Genomic DNA, 20,973 nt, shown 5'->3' with positions numbered 1-20,973 from the left:
TGTCTCATGAATGTATTAGGAAATTTAGTTAGAAATTTCAAGGAATGGTTAAAGGGGAAGATCAATTGACAATAAGGCAATATGTGCAGGATAGTACTAATATTACTAACACTGTTATTACTCCTACTCCAACTACTACTTATATTGCAGATACTACTAACACTAAGAGTATTAAGATGAAAAATTTCAGGAAGCAATTAGGGGGAAGTTCAACTAAATTAAAACACGCTATAGATTTACAAGTTATCAAAAGGGCATATCGGCAATACCATAGGAGTGACTAATTGTATTAAGTTGAAACTTTCAGGGCCTGATAAAGAAGATGTTCAATTGATCAAATGGCAACATGTTAATACTACTTTTGCTACTAGTGCTAACGCTACTAACCTGTAAGGTGAAACTTACAGGAATGGTTTGGAAGATGTTGGACTAACCAAGAGGCAATGCTTGTATCTTACCACTACTACTTTTACCACTACTGCTACATAATACCACTGCTACTACTGCTACTGCTATTACTATTTCTACTACTACTATTGTTACTGTTACTAAAGCTAAGGCTACTACTAATCCTACTGCAACTACTAATTCTACTCTTACTACTGCTACTTCTATTACTATTACGAGTGGTACTGCTAATACTAAAGCTAAAGGCATTAAGACAAAATTTTGGCAAATGTTGAAAGAATGTTCAACTAAATCAAAACACACTCTGCCTATAAAGGTTGTCAAGAAGACGCATCAGTAATGCCTCATGCACGGTTTTTGGTGTTGGGTTGAAACTGTCAGCCTTTGTTGAGGGGCATGTTAAAAAAAAACAGAGGTTCCGTGTGTTGCTGCTAACTAATGCTTCTGCTGGTGCTACGAAGCTAAGGGCATTAAGCTGAAGCTTACAAGGAGTGTTTGAAGGTGAAACATTCAAGGAAACACTCTGTGCATAATGCTACTACTATTACTGCTGCTACTTCCCCTACTATTACTGTTATTGTACGACTACTACTACTGGGGGTAATTTTAGGAAGTTGGAACTTTCAGGGAATGTTTAGGATGATGTTGAACTAAATAAGAACACACTCTTTACAAGCGGCTTGTCCAAAGGGCGTATCAGCAGTGCCCAAGGAATGTTCTAGGGTTTTAAGTTCAAACTTTCCGGACATGTTAAGGGGGATGCGGAACTAGGCAGAATCAAAATGGTTTTACCACTACAGCTGCTAACACTACTACTAGTACTGCTACTAGAACTACTACTGCAACTGCTACTACTGCTACGACTGTTACTGCTACAGCTACTATTACGAAGACTACTACTAGTACAACTTAATCTAAGGAAATTAGCACTGTAGTGAGAATTTCAGGGAATGTTGAAGAGAATATTAAAATAAATTGAAATAAACTATGTGGATGCGGGCTATTAAAAGGTCATAATAGCTATATCTTAAGAACAGCTTAGAGTATTAAGTTCAAATTTTCAATACATGCTAAGGGGGATTTTAAACTGTATGTACACTATCCCTACTACTTCTACTGCTGTAACTAATACTACTATCAAGGTTAAGAGTATCGAGGTGAAATTTTCAGATAATGTTGGGGGGCATTTTAAATTAAATTGAAACGCACTGTATGCATGCAGGTGGTCAAACGGCCGTAAGAAAAAATATTTTTTGCATACTAATAATACTAGTAGTAATATTACTACTACTGTTAGTGCTAATATATTGCTAAGGCTGATGGTATAAATTTGGAACTTTCAGGGACTCTTGGGGGGATGTTGGGCTAGATCAAGACAAATTTTATGTGCATTACGGTTGTCAAAATAGCATAAATATGATTTTCTGGAAATAGTATTAAGTTCTATCTTTTCAGGAAATTTTGGTGATGCGTAAGTAATTTTGATAGTTGCCCTCTGATCTCTTTTGACCCTTAAAAACCGAGCTAGAAATTTCAATTTCCAATCAAATGAGCCCTCTCTGAAGTTTGTAAGACCATCCCTTTCATTAGAGCTATATATGTCCCCCTGGCATAACTTGAAACGCCTACCCCAGGCCCTGAAGGATTGTGTTGACCCCGGAGTTTTCGTTATATGATCTTCGAACCATTTAAAAAAAAATGGCTGTCTCAAAGTTCTTATTGGATGTGTTTAAGGAAAGTAGGGCGTGGAGGGGGGGGGGGCTAGTTGCCATCCGATCTCTTTTGACTCTTAGAAAGTGGACGAGAACTTTCAATTTCCAATCAAATGAGACCTCTCCAAATTTTATACAAACAACCCTTCCGTAAGAACCAGATATGCCCCCAGAGTATTACTTACAACACCTTTCCCGGGCTCTGGGGGTTGTGTCAACACAGGAGTTTTTGTTATCTGATTTTGAACTATTTTTAACAAAAAAAGGTTCGTGGGAAAAAGGTTCGTGGGGGGGGGCTTGTTGCCCTTCAATCTCTTTTGACTCTCAAAAACTGAACAACAGCTTTCAATTTCCAATGAAAAGATCCCTTTCTGAAGTGTATACGAGTATTCCTTTCATAAGAACAATATATGCCCCCAGGGCATAACTTACAATACCTGCCCCCGGGCCCTGGGGGATTGCGTTGACACCGGAGTTTTTGTTATATGATCTTTGAACTTTGTTTTAGCAAAATGGCTATCTCAAAATTTTTATTGGATGTATTTGGGAAATGAAGGGCGGTGAGGGGGGTGGCTAGTTGCCCTCCAATCACGTTATATGATCTTTGAACTATTTAAAAAATGGCTGTCTCAAAGTTCTTATCAGATGGGTTTGAGGAAAAAAGAGCGTGGGGAGGGGGGGGCTAGTTGCCCTCCAACTTCTTTTGACTCTTAAAACGTTAACTAGAACTTTCAATTTCCAATCAAATGAGCCGTGTTTGAAGTTTATACGAGCATCACTTACATAAGAACCATATATGCCTCCAGGGCATAACTTACAACGCCTGCCCCAGGCCCTGGGGGGTTGTGTCAACACCACAGAATTTGTTATATGATCTTCGAACTATTTTTAACAAAATAGCTATCTCAAAACTTTTCAGATACATTTGGGAAAAAAGGGCGTGGGGAGGGGTTATCCTCCGATCTCATTTTACTCTTAAAAAGTGAACTTGAACTTTCAATTTCCAATCAAATGAGCTCTCTCTGAAGTTTATACGAGCATTCCTTCCATAAGAACCATATATGCCCCCAGGGCATAACTTGCAACGCCTGCTCCCGGGCCTGGGGGGGTCGTGTCGACACCAGAGTTTTTGTTATATGTTCTTTGAACCTTTTTTTTTTACAAAATGGCTATATCAAAATTTTTATCGGATGCATTTGGGAAAAGAAGGGCACGGGGCAAGGGCTAGTTGCCCTCCAATCACTTTTAACTCTTAAAAAGGGCACTAGAACTCTTGATTTCCAATCGAATAAGTCCCTTTTGAAGTTTATGTGACGACCCCTTCCATATGAAGTGCCTCTGGGAAAAAATAATAATAATAATAATAAAACATTGGAACCCTATGGCCTTTACTATAGGCAACGCTATATAGCGTTGCCTCTGATTCCGTTTTTTAGAGTTTCGGTTACTGGTGAGTCACGTCGCTTCTTACTTTCGTTACCATGTAGTGTCTGACTGTCTGTCATTGCCAAGAACTGTTTGAAAGCCGACAATATTTGAATTAATCTTTTCTTTTCCAATGAAAAAGACTAGGTCAGTAAAAAACGAACAGAAATTCATTTACTAAACTTTTTCCACGAAATTAGTTTTCAAGTAAAAGTGAAGAGCTACATTAAACCAAAAATGAGCAGAAACGAAGTCAACTAATTTTCCACACGTAAAAATACCAAAAATAACCATCAATACGTAAATGAAACCTATACATAAATATATATGAAACCTATAATTGAAAACTTATACATAAATATATTAGAAATAGTGAAAGTGAAGGGTATTCGGTTGAAATTTTCAGAGAATGTGAGGGCGCAGGTACAAAAGGGCGTAAGTGGTATATATCAAAATCGGCTAATGGTATTTAATTGAAATTTCCAGGGGATGTTGAAATATGTCAGAAGACACTATGTACATCCATCTTGTTAAAATTGTGTGTGCAATATGTAAAATATCTCAGGATCAGTCAAGGGCAATTAGTTGTAACTTTCAGAGAATGTTGAGGTGGATGTTACACTCGATTAACATACAATATGTGCATCCTATTTGTCAAAAGGGTGTACATGCAATATATCATGAACGATTAATGACATTTAGTTGAAAATTTCAGTGAACGTTGAGCGGGATGTTGAAATATGACAAACAGACAAAAGTATCATAAAAGAAAATAATAACCGAGCAAACGCGGGCAATATTAGCCACTGGACAGAAAAGAAGCAAAAAAAACAAAAGCACATATATTGGCAAGGACTTCCAACAAGCCATCTTCAGTGCTAAAAAAAAAAAAAAACTAAGAAAAACTGACCTTCTGAAGTAAACTCAAACAGAGCAGAAGAAGCCAAAGACGTGAAAACTGGAGACATTTTGATTTATATTAAGCAACAAAACAATTTTGCAATAGAAAACGAACAGAAATTAATTAAAAAAAACACTTTCCGAAAGAGAATTTTAGTAAATAAAATAAAGAGTCGTGTCAAACTTAATACCGGCAGAAATAAAGCAAAACCCACAAAGAATAGAAATGAAAGTAAATAATCATGTCAAGAATAAAAATAACAGATACCCATATAGGTGAACGAATAAAGCCTAAAACTAGTAAAAAATTAAATTAAATATTGAATTCAAAATTAAAATGAAGAAAATTAATTCAAATAGAAGTTTAGCTACTATCCGCATTCCCATCCTTAACCGTAGAAGTTCTAAAGCCTATTGCGTCATTTCAGCGTTACTGAAGACAAATTATGTTATTCACTTTTTTTTATATTCGCAATTTTGAAAACAAAACAAGTAAAAGAAAAAACAAATCTTGAATTTCTGAGTTAATAGGTATTAATATAATTATTAATCAAATATTTAATTTATTTTCATTAGTTTTTTCAAGTCATTTTTATTGTTATTGTGATTTATTTTGTATTTGAATTCGATGTTTTAAAAAACAAAGCCTACTGTTAAAAATAAATATAGTTTTCAATAAAACACAAACGACACAATAGACTTTAGGACTTTTACGATAGAGGGGAGGGGGTGGGATGAATTCCTACTTGAAGTAATTTTGTTCGTTGTAAGTTTAACTTGAACTTTTCATTTAATTTTTACCCGTTTTAAGATTTATTGATTCGTTTATATCAGTATCTGTTATTTTTATGTTTGATACGATCATTTATTTCAATTTATATTTCGTTTTGCATTTTATTTATGATTTTAATGTGATTTCTGATAGTTTTGAGTTTGAATTATCTTACAACTTTGTTTTTGATGGTTTTAAGTTTGAAATGGCTATTTGCCTTCTTTAAAAACTTCTTTTTCGGAAAATTTTTTTTTAATTAGTTTTATATTTTTTTAGGCTAGTTTTTAGTGGTTTTTCAACCACCTCTTTTTTATTTGGCCCCCGCTCCTGTGAAAAAGTGCATAACTGTGCATGGAGGTCTTTTTTAGTAAAAATTGAATTCCCGTTTTTTTCCTAGTTTTGAAAGTGTATATGGTTGTTTAAGTCTCCAGTTAACCAATTCGAAAAACTATAGATTTAGCCTATATTTTATTTTTATTTTAATTATATTTTTCATTGCAGCTGGTATTTTAAGTTTAATGGTACTCATCAAAAGTCTATTAGCATATGTATGATTGTGCAATTTCGGAAAAAGTGAGGAAATATCGCATAATGTGATCCCACCTTGGTTAAATTCGCACCATCAAATTCCGATTGATCAAGAAGCATCTCATAGAATTATCTTGCTCTGCACATTGATAATGTGAAATTTCATATTTTCTGTGTCACGAGTGTGTGTTTATTTGAATGTCTTCTCCAGAAGAGTTTATATCAAGCCGATGGTTGTATAATTTTGGGACATGTTTCATTCAAACAAAATCTGCAATTTCTAGTGCCCTTTTTGACAAATAAATTATTGGCGGGTAATTTTGTCCTTAATCACCCCCATTTTTGCCACAACAGCCTATTACAGTCCAAAATAGTGCTTTAAATTTAAAGACAGTGCTTTAAAAATAGTGCTTCAAATCTTGGTGTACGTCCACCAAACCTTTGTATTCTAGTGCCACGTTTTGCACGGACCATAAGATGTACATAACTTGGGAAGTGCGTTACTTCTTGAAGTTCCAGAAATTACGTACAACAGATAACCATATGATTTACATAATTTGGGAAGTGTGTTACTTCTTGAACTTCCAGAAATTACGTACAAAAGATGATTCGAGGCATAAATGTGCCAAGTATGGCGTAACTGCTTTAAACTTATAGTTCTTTAGATTAAATTATTATAATTAAAGAATTATAAGGGTCAAAATATAAAAAAATATGTCAACCAAGATATTACAATTAGTACACTCGTCAGGGCAAATGCAATAAGTTATGAAGAATTCATAATTTTAAACAAAAGAATTCATAGCTAAATCTTTGAAGACAATTTAGGTTTGTTTTTCCTTGCTAAAATTAGGATCATAAGGTTTTTTTGTTTTTTTTTTATCAAACTTATCTTAGTTTTTCAAATTAAATCTTTAACAAGCAATTATAGTTTATTCAAATAACTAATTTGAAATGAAAACAATTTATGAGTAAATTCCACGAGAAGGGTAAAAATGTCTTATACAATATCGTTAGAATTCGGATAGTACTGAAATCTTATCCCCAGTAAATTAAGATTCCTTGGAATCTCCCTTTTTGTGAGAATCAACAAGCTCTGCAAATGCCACATTACTGAGTCAGGGACTAAGTGATAAATTTAGGAGACGCATAATTATATTAAAGCATTTTCATTTTAACATTGAAAGCACAGTCCTGCATGGTTGACAGACTATATGTACTCCACCTGCTTACATCCCTTAAACAATAGCTGTTCCAATCAAACCGAAAGGGACTCTTTGGAATATAAACTATGATTTCTAGTATCTTTTATTTCTTCAAAGTGTATTAGTTTGTGATGGGGCATCACGTGTCCCCTTTCATACTTTTTTTGGTTATGGGGATACGATTGTGATAAGTCAGGACTTAAAATTAGAAGTCAAAGTAGTTCTCAGTTTAATTTACGTTTATTTACAACCAAAAAAGTGCATTCAACTAAACTGCCAGTGCTCGCCCCGAGAAAGATAAAAAAGTACTTGCGACTGGGTGGCTATACTTATAAATAACTTTCTAAATACTGATTGATTAAATAAAAAAAATAAAATGAGTAGGGCTCAAAACCCCTATGCCTTCCCAAGGCAAGAGCATAATTTACAATTTACTGAAAATATATAAATGTTTTTACTTTCATAAATTTAATAAATCAAATAATATTAACATTTTGATGATTAAATATCAGTATATGTATATTAAACTGACAATTCACATTCATTTGTATTTTTTTCAGTAAAGTGCAAATTATGTTCTGGCATTGGGAAGACATAGGGGTTTTGAGACCTACTCATGTTAATTTCTGCTCGTTTTGAGTTTGACTCGGTTATTAATTGTAATTTCTGTTCGTTTTGGGTTTCATTTATTTATCGATGCTGGTTCGTGGTAGTTTCACGCTTGGTATTATTATTTTTTGTCCAGTTTTGGTTTAATGGAGTTCTTGACTTTTCTTTGAAAAACTTATTTTGTAGAAAAAGTTTTTTTAAATTAATTTCTGTTCGTTTTATTGACATAGTCTTTTCAGGGAAAAAGAAAATAATTTTTTAAATCTTTTTTTAAAGACTTTATAGTTTGGCCTGCTATTTGTATGATGGAGAAAAATTTTCAGCAATTTTCAACAACAAACACCCTTTTAAAAATCTGGACACAAATAGTACTGTTTAATTTAGTTTCATACCTCCTCTAGTTAACCTGAAAGAGAAAACTTGATACCAATCGCAAAAAAAATCTGTTTACTTTCTTTGATAGCTTGGATACATTTACGCTATTTTGATTTGGTTCAATTTTAAAAGCAGAAGCAGCCCCGAAAGTTTAAACATAATACCGTCAGTCGTTCTTGGGATACTGCTGAGATGCCTTATTGTGAATTAGCATTAACACAGTGCATTTTGATTTAATCTTAAGGCAACATTAAGTTTTTAAACATAATGGGCAAATGGGAGGGTGGGCTTGGGAGGGGGATTAGTTGCCCTCCAATCACTTTCGACTATTAAAAAGGGCATAAGTCCTTTCTATTTTCGATCGAATAAGCCCTTTACGAAGTTCCTACGACAACTTCTTCGATACCCTGGTGCCCTGGTCTAAACAACAACAAAAAAAAAATAATAATACATTGTACCCAGATCGATCTTTACTATAAAAATATCAAGCCTTCCAATCACTTTTGACAATTGAAAAGGGCACTAGCCCTTTCAATTTCCAATCGAATGAGCCCTTTTTGAGGTTCTACGACAACGCTTTCTATAAACACCCTATTTGCTCCCAGGGCATAACTTACAACCCTTGTCCTGAGGGCTGTAAGGTTTGTCATCCTCAAAGATATAATTTCCAGAACTTTCAACTACGTTAAACAAAACGGCTATTTCATAATTTGATGGATGTGTTTGGTTTGACTCTTTCTTACAACTCTATTTTTAAAACAATAAAAAACTTAAGCGTAAAGAGCGAGGCGTTGAGGAGGGGACAGCCTTTTTCATATACAGACTAATTTCTGTTCATTTTAAGTTTTAATTTCGCTCCTTAATTTCAGTTAAAAAACTTGTTTTAATTATTTAATTACTTTTAAGAGCAGGGGTTGATGAGAAGAGTAGTTTTTTTTTATACATAATCCATTTTGCTCGTTTGATACTTCAGTATTTTTTTCTAGTTTTATTTGAAAAAAACTTGCTGTTTTTATTTATTTCTAGTAAAAATTGGTTCCTCGACATTCCTATGGTAGAAAAATACTAAAAAAGAGCAATAGGAAAAGAATATTTTACAATTTTAATCTCAGAAGAAAATTCCAGCTGCTTGACATAAAGTTATGTGTACAACTCATAAAATATACAAGTCTTTAAAATTTTCAGGATTGGAACTTGTACCGTTTTTTGCTACATATTTTGTTTGTTTGCTGACGACCATAGAACTTGGTATAGTTGTGGGAACTGCAACTCATCTGGTTCTTGTAGCGTTTCATACCACCCGAAAAGCTCCCGAGATTCGTCATAATCAGGTAAGGAATTTTATCGAACAGTTCGTGGTAACGAAAAGTAAGTAAGGAGCGACCCGGCTCAATAGTAACCAAAACTCTAAATAACGGAATTTTGATAACAGTAGATACATCAAAAGAATCATATTTTATGCTTATTTCACATATTTAGTTTCATCAAGTTCAGTCTTACCAATCAAAAGTTACGAGCCTGAAACAATTTGCCTGATTTAAAAAAAAGGGGAAATTCCCCCTAAAAGTTATAGAATCTTAATGAAAATCAAACCATCATGTTCAGTGTATCAGAGAACTCTACTTTAGAGGTTTCAAGCTCCTATCTGCAAAAATGTGCAATTTTGCATTTTTTCCCAGAAAAAAAGATCACGGATGCGTGTTTATTTATTTTTTTTTTTTCCCAGGGATGATCGTATCGATCCAGTGGTCATAAAATATCGCGAGAGGGCTCATTCAAAAGGAAATTAAAAGTTCTAGTGCCCTTTTTAGATGACCATAAAAATTCGAGGGCAACTAGGCCCCCTCCCACGTTCATTTTTTTACAAGTCACCGGATCAAAATTTTGAGATCGTCATTTTTTTCAGCATAGACTAAAGCCGAATAAATATGTTTTTGAGGATGACTTAATCCCCCAAAGTCCCTGGGGGAAGCGCTGCAAGTTATGAACTTTGCCCATTGTTTACATATAGTATTTGTTATTTGGAAGTATGCTGGCGTTTTCAAGAAGGATTTTTTCTGGTGGGGAGGGGGGTCGAAGAAGGGGGCTACGTGGAGGATCTTTCCATGAAGGGTATTTTCATGGGGGAAGGGACTTTTCTATGAGGGGGGCGCCAGATTTCTCAGAATTATTTAAAAAAAGATCAGAAATTAAATAAAAAGCAAGTTTTTCAACTGAAAGTAAGGAGCAACATTAAAACTTCAAACGAACAGAAATTATTACATATATTATGGGTTATCCCCCTATTTTCAGTTTGTTTAGTGCTTTCAAAAAAGCTATCTATTCTAATTAAACGGCCTTTGTGATTCAGGGGCCATTCTTAAAGAATTGAAACAAAATTCAAACTTTAGCGTATAGAGGTATTGACTAGGGGGAGAACCTCTCATTTGCGTAATAAAAATATACGAATATAGAAGTTCGTTATTTAAGTTATTTCGTAAGTTACGTCAGATCAAAATTTCGAGAAAGCCATTTGGCATAAAAAGTAAAATTAATATGCAAATTTCATTTTCATTATTCATGTGCGGTGAGCCAAAATCAAAGCTGCATTAATCAAAAAACGTTCATAAAATAAATAAATAAAAAAGCTTTTTAACTGAAAGTAAGGAGCGACATTAAAACCTAAAACGAACAGAAATTACCCCATATATGAAAGGTGCTGTCCCGTCATCAACGCCTTGCTCTTTACGCTAAAGTTTCTTATTGTTTTAAAAAATAGACTTGTGAGAAAGAATCAAACTTTAGCGTTAAGTGCAAGGCGTCAAGGAGAGGACAGCCCCTTTCATACACGGAATAATTTCTGTTCGTTTTAAGTTTTAATATCGCTCCTTACTTTCAGTTAAAAAAACTTGTTTTTACTTAATTTAATTTTAAGTAACTACATACAATATGAACTATTTTCTGATGTGTCTTTTTCAACAAGTTTTCAGTTAACAAGATTTTTTCAGTTAGTAAGATGAATAAATGTGGCACCCATTTAACTAGATAAACGCACCTAAAAAGGATTTAGGACGAAAAAAGTGATTAGGACAAAAATTTCTAACTCGAAGAAAAGAAAAGAGTACACTAACGGGCATACCAAAGATGTGCACAAACATGTTCACTGAAATATGTGACGAGCTTTCTTGCAGCATATATTTTTTAACAAACATTTGAGCCAGATAAATATGAAAAAAAGGAAGGAAAGGAACGTGCTTCGAAGTTGGACGTGCTTCGAAGTTGCAAGAGAGTTATTCTGATATAAATAAGAAAATGGGGATTCAGGCTCTTTACTTTTCTTTAAAAAACTTATGTCTTTGAAATTATTTTTTAAAATTTATGTCTGTTAATTTTATACTGACACAGTCTTTTTCATTAAAATAGAAAAGAGTTTTTTAAATCATTTCGGTCTATCAAACAGTTTCTGGTAACGAACTGTAAGTAAGGAGCGACCCGGCTCAATGGTAACCGAAACTCTAGAAAACGGGTTTTTGATACCAATAGATATATCAAAAGAATCAGATTTCAATGTTAATTTCAAATATATAATTTTCATCAAGTTTAGTGCTACCCATCAAAAGTTACGCGCCTGAGAAAATTTGGCTGATTTTCAAAAAAGGGGGAAAGACCCTCTAAAAGTTATACAACCTTAATGAAAATCACACCATCATATTCAGCGTATCAGAGAACCCTACTGTAGAGTTTTCAAGCTCCTATCTACAAAAATGTGGAATTTTACATTTTTTGCCAGAAGAAAGATCACGGATGCGTGTTTATTTGTTTTATTTGTTTTTTTTCCCAGGGGTGATCGTTTTGACCCAGTGGTCCTAGAATATCGCGGGAGAGCTCATTGGAACGGAAATTAAAAGTTCTAGTTCCCTTTTTAAGTGACCAAAAAATGGAGGGCAACTCGGCCCCCTCCCACGCTTATTTTTTCCCCAAAGTCACCCGATCAAAATTTTGAGATAGCCATTTTGTTCAGCATGGTCGAAAATATGATAAATATGTCTTTTAGGGTGACTTAATCCCCGAAGTTCCCAGAGGGAGGGCTAAAAGTTATGAACTTTACCCAATGCTAACATATAGTATTGGTTATTCGGAAGTATACAGAAGTTTTCAGGAGTTTTTTTTTCTGGGCTGGGGAGGGAAGTATGGGTCGTTAGGTATATTTGCGGATCTGTTCATGATAGAAGTTTTTATGGGGGAAGGGAACTTGCCATGAAGGGAGTGTCAGACTTGCCAGCATTATTTATTGGTTATTTGGAAGTATACAACCATTTTCAGGAAGGATTTTTTCTGGGGGGGGGGGGGCTAGAGGAGGGGTTACTCTGGAGAATATTTCCGTGGAGGCTGTTTCTTTGGGGTAAGAGACAGTTCTATGAAGGGGGCGCCGGATTTCCAAGCATTAGAAATGAAATCGATCATTAGACGATCAGAAATTAAATAAAAAAAACAAGTTTTTTCAACTGAAATGTAAGAAGGAATATTAGAACTTAAAACCAACATAAATTATAACATAAATGAGGGGGTTCTGCTCCAACTCAAAAACAAGCTATATAATCTAAAGTTTTTTTTAGTTCTTTAAAAATATCTATATAATCTAAATAAAAGGCCTATTTGATTAATTGGGTTTTTTATCAATATTTTTTTTTACATTTAACTTAAATATAGTGGTATTGACTAAGGGTAGAACCCCCTCATATACGTAATAACATATACGTAATAAAAAAACAATAAAAAAACAAGCGATACGGCTCAATAGTAATCGAAACTTTTAAAAACGGAATTTTGATGTCAATAAATGTATCAAAAGAATGTGTTTATAATGCTGATCCTAAATATATAAATTTGATTAAGTTTAGTATTACACATCAAAGGCTACAGGCCTGAGAAAATTTACTCGATTTTTTAAAGGGGGGGGGGAAACATCCCCTACAAGTGAAAGAATTTTAATGAAAATCACACCGTCAGAATTCAGCGTATCAGAAAACCCTATTATATAGTTTTCAAGCTCATATCTGCAAAAATCTGCAACTTTGTATTTTTTGCCAGAAGAAAAATATACAAATATAGAAGTTAGTTACGTAAGTTAATTTGTAAAGACATCCATTTAGCAAAAGAAAAGTAAAATTTTTATGCAAATAAAAGCTGCATTGACTAAAAAACGATCAGAAATTAAATAAAAAAAAACAAGTTTTTTAAACTGAAAGTAAGGAGTGACATTAATTCTTAAAACGAATAGAAATTATTCTGTATGCGAAAGAGTCTGTTCCCTCCTAAGCCCCTCGCTCTTTACGCAAAAGTTTGGCTCTGTCTCAAAACTTTATTTTTTAAAACGATAAAAAACCTTACCGTAAAGAGCGAGGCGTTGAGGAGGGGACAGCCCCTTTCATATACGGAATAATTTCTGTTCGTTTTAAGTTTTAATGTCGCTCCTTACTTTCAGTTTAAAAAACTTGTTTTTTTTATTTAATTCTATACGAATCTATAGTTTGTCTTAATATTTATATGTTGGAAAAATTTTCTCAACAATTTTGAATGACATACGACCTTTTGAAAATCTGGACAAACATATTATTGTTTAGCTTAGTTTTATCCATCCTGTAGTTTTCCTGAAATATAAAACTTAAAACCATTCCCAGAAAATTGTATCTATGCAATTTTGACCCCCTGGTTTCACTTAAGGGTACAAATATGAATGGATTTTTTTTTTTTTGCCAAAATATTTTTCTTATCAAAGTAATTGAAATTTAATCGGCTGTTTATTAGGCCATTTAATGATAACTGATAAATTATACTTCTTTACTCTCAAAATTTTAAGAAGCTGCAACAAGTGGTTGTTGAAATGTCAGATAAGCTTGACAATTATCAGTTGAATTTTCTTCAATTACCCAAACCTACCCCAGTAATTGACACTCATTATGGTCTCTAAAGTGCCTTCAGAGCTGTTTTATTCGATTAAACGCAAAACTGTTCTCGATCAAATAGCGGGGCATTAATTAGTTTGCAGCGTGAAACATGTTAATGACAGATGGTATGTTAATGTTGATAAATCTGTAACTGAAGAATTTTGTACATCAGTTCAAAACTTTATTTCCGGAGCAATAGTTAAAGTACGATCCTAGCACTTTTTTGGGATTCCCTGAGGTTTTCCAGTTGATGTCAACCTTTCAGTTATTATTAGACTGCAAGGTATAAAAAGTGCAAATCGATCAGGCCAGACTATGTCAATCAAGTTTGAATTTGAAGACTCATTTGCTCAGTCCATTTATTTCAAAGAAGGAATTTAAGTTCGATATGAATCTTTTCAAACTCACGAACTTAATGAAATACCTAAATGATGCTTCAAATGTTGGTTATGTGATTCCCTTCAAAGTGCTTGTACCAGCAATGTCCCGAAATGGGCTGGGCCCCATCTTTCTACTAAGGATAGTCCTTTTAGCGCTGTTCTCAAATGTGCTAACTATGGTAAAAAAATATGTTTTTCAAAGTCTGTCCGGCCAAGCATCTAAGGAACTAATGTTGCGCTTCCTCATTTCGCAATAACTTTGGTGTTTTCAGTAATATCGTTCAATATTAATGGCACTAAGAATAAGGACTCCGTTATTGATGAGTTCTACAATGATTTTGATTTGGTCTCTCTGCAGTACCATCAATACAGGCTTTAGCATTAATTTTTTGCGTCGAATCCCTCATCATGATGTGTTTTTTACCACTGCCAAAGCCACAAATGAACGTCCATCCGGTGGACTAGCTTGTGTTTTTAAGTGCAATCCGAATTTGGCTTCTCCTGGTGAATTTCGACCCGGACGAGTTTTTTCTTTGGCTATTCGTAGGGGCACTACAGTTTTCATAAATCCTTATCTGCCTTGTGATGATCATTCTCCCAGATCGATGACTACATATGACAAAGCATGTAACGTGTTGAAGTGTTTAGTGGAATAAATTTTTTCTATTTCTCTAGATTATATGATCATTGGTGACCTTAATGCGGATATAAATCATTCGTCAGTGAGAAGTGATTCGTTTTTAGATTGCCTTCCATCGTATCGTAATATACCCAAAACTCGCCCGTTTTCTTACACACACCAATCAGGCACTAAGAACAATATTGATCACATTATTTGCTCACCTAGTATTACTACATCAATTGTGTCCGTACATGATGAAGAAAAAGATTTAGACCATCTCCCTATTTCATTGACCCTTACACTTAATATAAACCTTACAAGTATTTGTGAAGTACCCCGATCTTCTAAATGCTTTGGAAAAAGTAATTGGAAGAAAACTGATGTCACTGTATATTTTTACACTATCAAACCTGCTTTCTACCAAACGAGTTCCATATCATCTGTTCCAGTGCTCTGTACTAGTGAATTGCAAAATGGACCTGGATTGCTATTATAATTAAATAATTGAATGTCTAAAGGCTGAATCCATCCGCAAAAAAATTTACAGAAGAGGAGGGGGGAATTTTCAGTGAGGATGGAATTGTCCGTAGGGAATTTTACGAGGAGGGATGTATTTTAATTGGCAGGAACTTTGTACGGGAGTTTTTCGTGAGGATAGCCAGATTTATTTTCATTATTTGAAAGACAGTCAGAAATTAAATATAAAAAAACAAGATTGTTCAACTGAAAGTTAAGAGCAAAACTCAAAACGAACAGAAACTATTCCGCATATGAAGCGGTCACCCTCTTTCACAATAGCTTGCTCTTTACGTTAAAGTTTGACTGTTTTCCCATTTTTTTAAGAAAGACTCCTGAAACACAATGGTTGTTCAATTTAGAACAGGGATCTTTTTTTAAAAGTGCTATAAACTATAGCATGAAGATCGAGATGTTGAGGAGAGGGAAAACCCTTCATATATGGAATGATTTCATTTCGTTTTGAGTTTTAATGCTGCTCTTTACTGACAGTTGAAAAAACTCTTTTTTTTACTTTATTCACTCGTGGAATGATACCCAAAGTGTCATTTTGTTTGCCACATGGCACAATATGTTGGCTTTATAAATTCGAATTTATAAAAATTAGCTTAAAAAAAATTGTATAATAATTAGTTTCAAATTGATCCCTAAATAGCTTTCTATAATGTTCCCGTGCCCTACTAGTGACAGAAAAAAGAAGAAGAACAGAGACAAACAACCTCCAAAAGCAAATTCTTCTTGTTGTACAAGGTAGGGGGGCTGTAACTCTCCTAAATAGGGTTCTCGACCTTGTAGATTTTAACGATTCAATTTTTATTTTGATCCATCGTCATTTTCAAGGGCTTCAGGTTCGTTTTCGAAATACTTAAAAATTTGTTTTCGCAACAACATTTATTTTTTTTCGAACAATATTTTGAAAACTTTGGTTGCTATGGGCCCTGGTTGTCTCTTTACTAGTTTTCAGCTACAACTGCAGCCATGATAAATGAAATCTGTTTGTGAAAAAAACAAAGAACTGTCTTTCATCAAAAGCCCAGACATAACTACTGGGGAAGAGCATAAATGGTAGCGGTCATCAGGATGCCACTGATGAATTACTCTTGCAACTAAAAATACATTTAGTCAATGTTTTTTCGAGCGAATTGGCAACTACAGGGAAATTTCAGCCAATGGGACTTACAATAATATCGTCCTTAAAGTTTAAAAATATTCAATTGGGCCCATCTTGGAGTATCAATACTCGGAAAAAATATAAAAAAATAACTTTATTCATTTTAATGTTACTCAGTTTTCAATCTTTAAAAATTATGAATAACTGTTATTTTCAGGACGGTGAAATTTTGGTCATCATTGAGAGATCGCTGTATTTTTCAGGAGTGGAAATGCTTAGAAATTGTATTGAAAAACTGGTTGAGCGTGATACTCCCTGTACAATAATCATTGACATGAGCAGAGTAGCTTGCATTGATGCAACCTCAATGAAGGTATTTATTATCTCTTGTTTTGATCATGGTGCAGTAATTCTTAAAGTAACCGTTTACCAAATACCCTCAATACTAAATTCTTAGCCCATTCTTCCTCCGTATATCGAGAAGATGCCAGGTTATCTTTGCTACTCCATTATTTACTGTCGTTTTGGCTTCTAAGGTAGTGCTTCCCCTATGCTTGGATGGTCGGGTTTCCGAAACTATGCGGGAAAGACTTGGGTTCTCGGAAATCCCCTGAAAATCAATGTTAATTAGAACTAACGATTTATATTTTGTTAGTGCTCATGAACTTGCAAACGTTAATTTTCTGGCAAATTTTGGAGAGCCTATTTTTTTTTTTTGAGAAAATCGTTGAAAGTGGAAGCCCTGCTCTCAAATTATCTGAAAGGTAGTGCCAAAAATCTACTGTGTGCATTAAAGGATTTAATAAAACTAATTTTGTTAAACTGCCAGTTTTGTTGATTATTGTGCTTGGAATGGATGAATGAAAACCTTCAAGCTTAATGCTGAGATTTCGTTATTCAAATATGAATTCATTATCGAGAATTCTTGAAAAATAGCTCTTTCTGCTTGCCAAGTCAGTTTGGTTGGAAATGGAGTCAGACTAAGAATATAGTTGGTTTGAACCTGACTTCCCCCCCCCCCAAAAAAATAAATGGGGTATGTAGATATTTGACTTCAAATACATTATGGTTAAAACAGTTAGTTAGTACTTTTTATATAATTTGAACAAAAAGAAAATTTGAAAATTTGAGACCGATATTAAAGTTTAAAATGAACAGAAATTAGGTTATATACTATGGTAAACATTAAATGAATTTTCAATACACATTTTGCTTAATGTTGTTTATGTTAATTAACATCTAAAGTGAAAAATGTGACCCTCGGTCCCTCCTTGAACACTGTTTGTGTTAGTGACAATATTACAAATACTACCACATTCATCACTATTGTTGTCATTGATCTTCATAACCAACACTAATCAACAACGTTATTTTCACGAGAAAAGCAAATAATCCGAGTTTGGGAAAGGAGGGCCGCCCCTCCCAAAATATTGGTAGAAAGATCCGTTCAGTTTTTTTTTATTAAATATGAGATTTACAAAAACATAATTAAAAGAGCGTTATGACAAAGACAAAAAATAATGGGAGGAAGGATTCATATATCAAAACGATTTGATATAATAAGATTATAATAGATTTAAGGGGAAAAGTCCCTTTTCCCCTTAAATCTTAGTACAAAAAATAGTAAAACTCTAAAAAATACAGTACAGCAATATCCGAATTTCAATCAGCTATTGTTCAATATTTAAATCTTAGAATATATTTCATGCCCGACAGTTTAATGAAAACAGTGAAAACAGAATAATGAAAACAGAATTTCTTTTAAACAGAACTTTTAATTTTGAATCGAATTAGCCTATTTAAATGTTTCAATGATATTTCTAGCTATTATAGAGTGGTGCTGCCTCTGATACTGATTATACGCCTTTTTGAAAACCTGCATGTACACAGTTTTTTCGTTTTATTGGAACGCCCCCTAAACACTTCCTAGAAGTTTCACCTTAATACTCTTGGTGTCATTAGTTACAGTAACTGTAGTTGCAGTGCTAGAAGTATACACATAGTGTCTTCTGGCTAGTTCAAAATCCCCCACTACTTACTCTTAAAGATCTTACTTAATAATATTAGTTGTTCTTGAGATATTGCTTTGTCACCTATTTGAAAGTCCACATGCTCATAGTTTGTATTGATTTAGTTCAACATTCGGCTAAATATTTCTTATGTTTGTTTACTGAAGACGTTGTTGTATTCTCTTTGGACTATTGGCTACAAAATGACTATCTCACAATTTTGATCGAATGTGTTTGGGGGAAAGAGGATATCAGGGGGGGGGATTATTTTCTCTCCATCAAGATTGACTCTTAAAATGGGACTAGAACTATGCATTTCCAATCAAATGAGCCTCCTCTAAAGTTCACAAGACCACCTCTTAATAAAAACCTTACACCCCCCCAGGGAATAACTTAAAACCCTTACGCCCATACTCTGGGGGGTTGTGTCAACCTCAAAGGCCATGTTATGAGATCTTTGGACTTTTTCTTAACAAATTGCTATCTTAAACTTTCTATCGGATGCATTTGAGGAAAATATGATGTGGGGTTGAAATATAGCCGCCTTCCGATAAATTTGACTCTTAAAAATGGCTCCTCAACTTCCGATTTCCAATCCAATGAGCCCCCTCCGAAGCTTAAACGACCACTGTTTCCATAAAAACCTTAAATGCCCTCGAGGCATACCTTACATCCCTTGCCCTGAGGGCTGGGGGGAGGGAGGTTGTCATCCTTAAAGACCTAATCTCCAGAACTTTAAACTACGTTGAAGAAAATTGCTATCTCAAAATTTTGATTGGATGTGTTTGGGGAAATGTTGGGCGTTAGAGGGGGGGTTAGTTACCCTTCAATCACTTCCGACTATTAAAAGGGGCACTAGCCCTTTCAATTTCCAATCGAATGAGCCCGACAACACTTTCTATAAAAGCCTTATATGCCCATTGGCATAACTTACAACCCTTGCCCTGAGGGCTGTGAGGGGGTTGTCATCCTCAAAGACATAATTTCCGGACCCTAAAACTACGTTTGAATTTAAGGAAAATATGACGTGGGGTTGAAGTATAGCTGCCCTCAGATAAATTTGACTCTTCAAAAATTGCTCTTCAACTTCCGATTACAACAAATGGCCATTATAAAATTTCTATCAGATGCGTTTCGGGAAAATGCAACGTGTGTGTGTGGATGTTGTCATTCTAAGTTTCATAATTTCCGGACCCTTAAACTACGCTGAACAAAATGGTTATCTAAAAATTTTGATTGAATGGGTTTGGGGAAGCGATTGACGTGGGAAAGGGGGAGCTTGTTGACCTCCTCGGGCTCTTTTTGAAGTTCATATGACATTTCTTTCTATAAGAAGGGTCCTGGTCTAAAAAATAGAAAAAAATATTGAGGCCGCATCGCTCTTTATGATATTAATTAAAAAAAAGTTTCCGAAAAATAAGTTTTTCAAAGAAAAGTAAAGGCCATTTTAAACTTAAGCTCAGGATATACAAATACCTTTTAAAATTCAAACTTAAAACGACCAGAAATTACTATTAAAGAATAAATAAAACCCAAAACGAACAGAAATTAAATAAACAATCATGGCAAAAAACATACAACAAGTAATAATATAAATGAATAAATAGATCTTAAAGCGAGTAATGCTTAGATTGAATATGTAAATCAAGCTTAAAACGAGAACAAATATTTTGCTATTGAAGTACAAATGAAACTTAAAACGAACAGAAATTAAATAAACAATCAATGCGAACAAACATACAATATATATTAATGTAAATGAATAAATAAATCTTAAGATAAGATAAGATAAGATAAGTTTTATTCTTCATTAAATACACATATAATATTACATGTTATTAATCCCTCAAAGGCTCATTGGCCTGTACAAAGAGGGACGACATATGAATTACATACTCAGAGATAAAAAACAAAAGAAAATTTAAAATGATCACTTACTCACATATGAAGGAGAAGAAAAGAAAATATAGATAAACTGGAAACTATAGAAAAAATTAGAATAAATAAACTAAAATTATTAATTATATTAAATAGACTCACAAAAAAAAAAAAAAAAAAAAAAAAAAAAAAAAAAAAAAAAAAAATATTATTACTATAAGCGAATTCCTATCGTCGAAACACAATTATGTGTATTGTCAGGTAGAACCAACATCATAATAGCTGTTACGATATTATTCATAACTCTTATCCAAAATATTAAAAAATCAAAACTTAAGCCATGTACAGCCCTTTTAGCTTGTATTTAAAACTATATAAATTCTAATTCAATCAGCTCTGCTTATTTCTGAGGCTAGGTAGCAAAATTGACGTTTATGGGTTAACTCAGTCATAAGGCTTATAATTATTGGACTATAATAAAATGGTGCGAAAGCAATAAAATTTAACCCTTCTTCATGAATGCTACTCCTTAGTGAACTATATAAGTTTCAGCAATAAATATTGATAGTCATACCTGAGGGCTGGGAGTCATAGTG

General features: G+C 33.9%; 1 protein-coding gene across 1 annotated transcript in view; it reads left to right on the top strand.

Annotated features, from left to right (window-relative positions):
• Nucleotides 1-44: 44 nt before the first annotated feature.
• LOC148938383 (uncharacterized) overlaps nucleotides 45-20,973 on the top strand; it is a 30,251-nt gene continuing 9,322 nt past the window's right edge. The window contains exons 1-4 of the mRNA XM_089107842.1: nucleotides 45-168; nucleotides 5,719-5,721; nucleotides 9,120-9,265; nucleotides 16,708-16,863. Of these exons, the coding sequence (XP_088963968.1) occupies nucleotides 45-168; nucleotides 5,719-5,721; nucleotides 9,120-9,265; nucleotides 16,708-16,863 (429 nt within the window). The remainder of the gene's footprint in view (nucleotides 169-5,718; nucleotides 5,722-9,119; nucleotides 9,266-16,707; nucleotides 16,864-20,973) is intronic.

Source organism: Artemia sp. Qi Xiang Cuo, unplaced genomic scaffold (genome assembly GCF_049724085.1).
Source record: "Artemia sp. Qi Xiang Cuo unplaced genomic scaffold, ASM4972408v1 HiC_scaffold_2954, whole genome shotgun sequence".
Lineage (NCBI taxonomy): Eukaryota > Metazoa > Arthropoda > Branchiopoda > Anostraca > Artemiidae > Artemia > Artemia sp. Qi Xiang Cuo.
The sequence above is the reverse complement of the archived record's forward strand: the minus strand, read 5'-3'. Positions and strand labels throughout refer to the sequence as shown.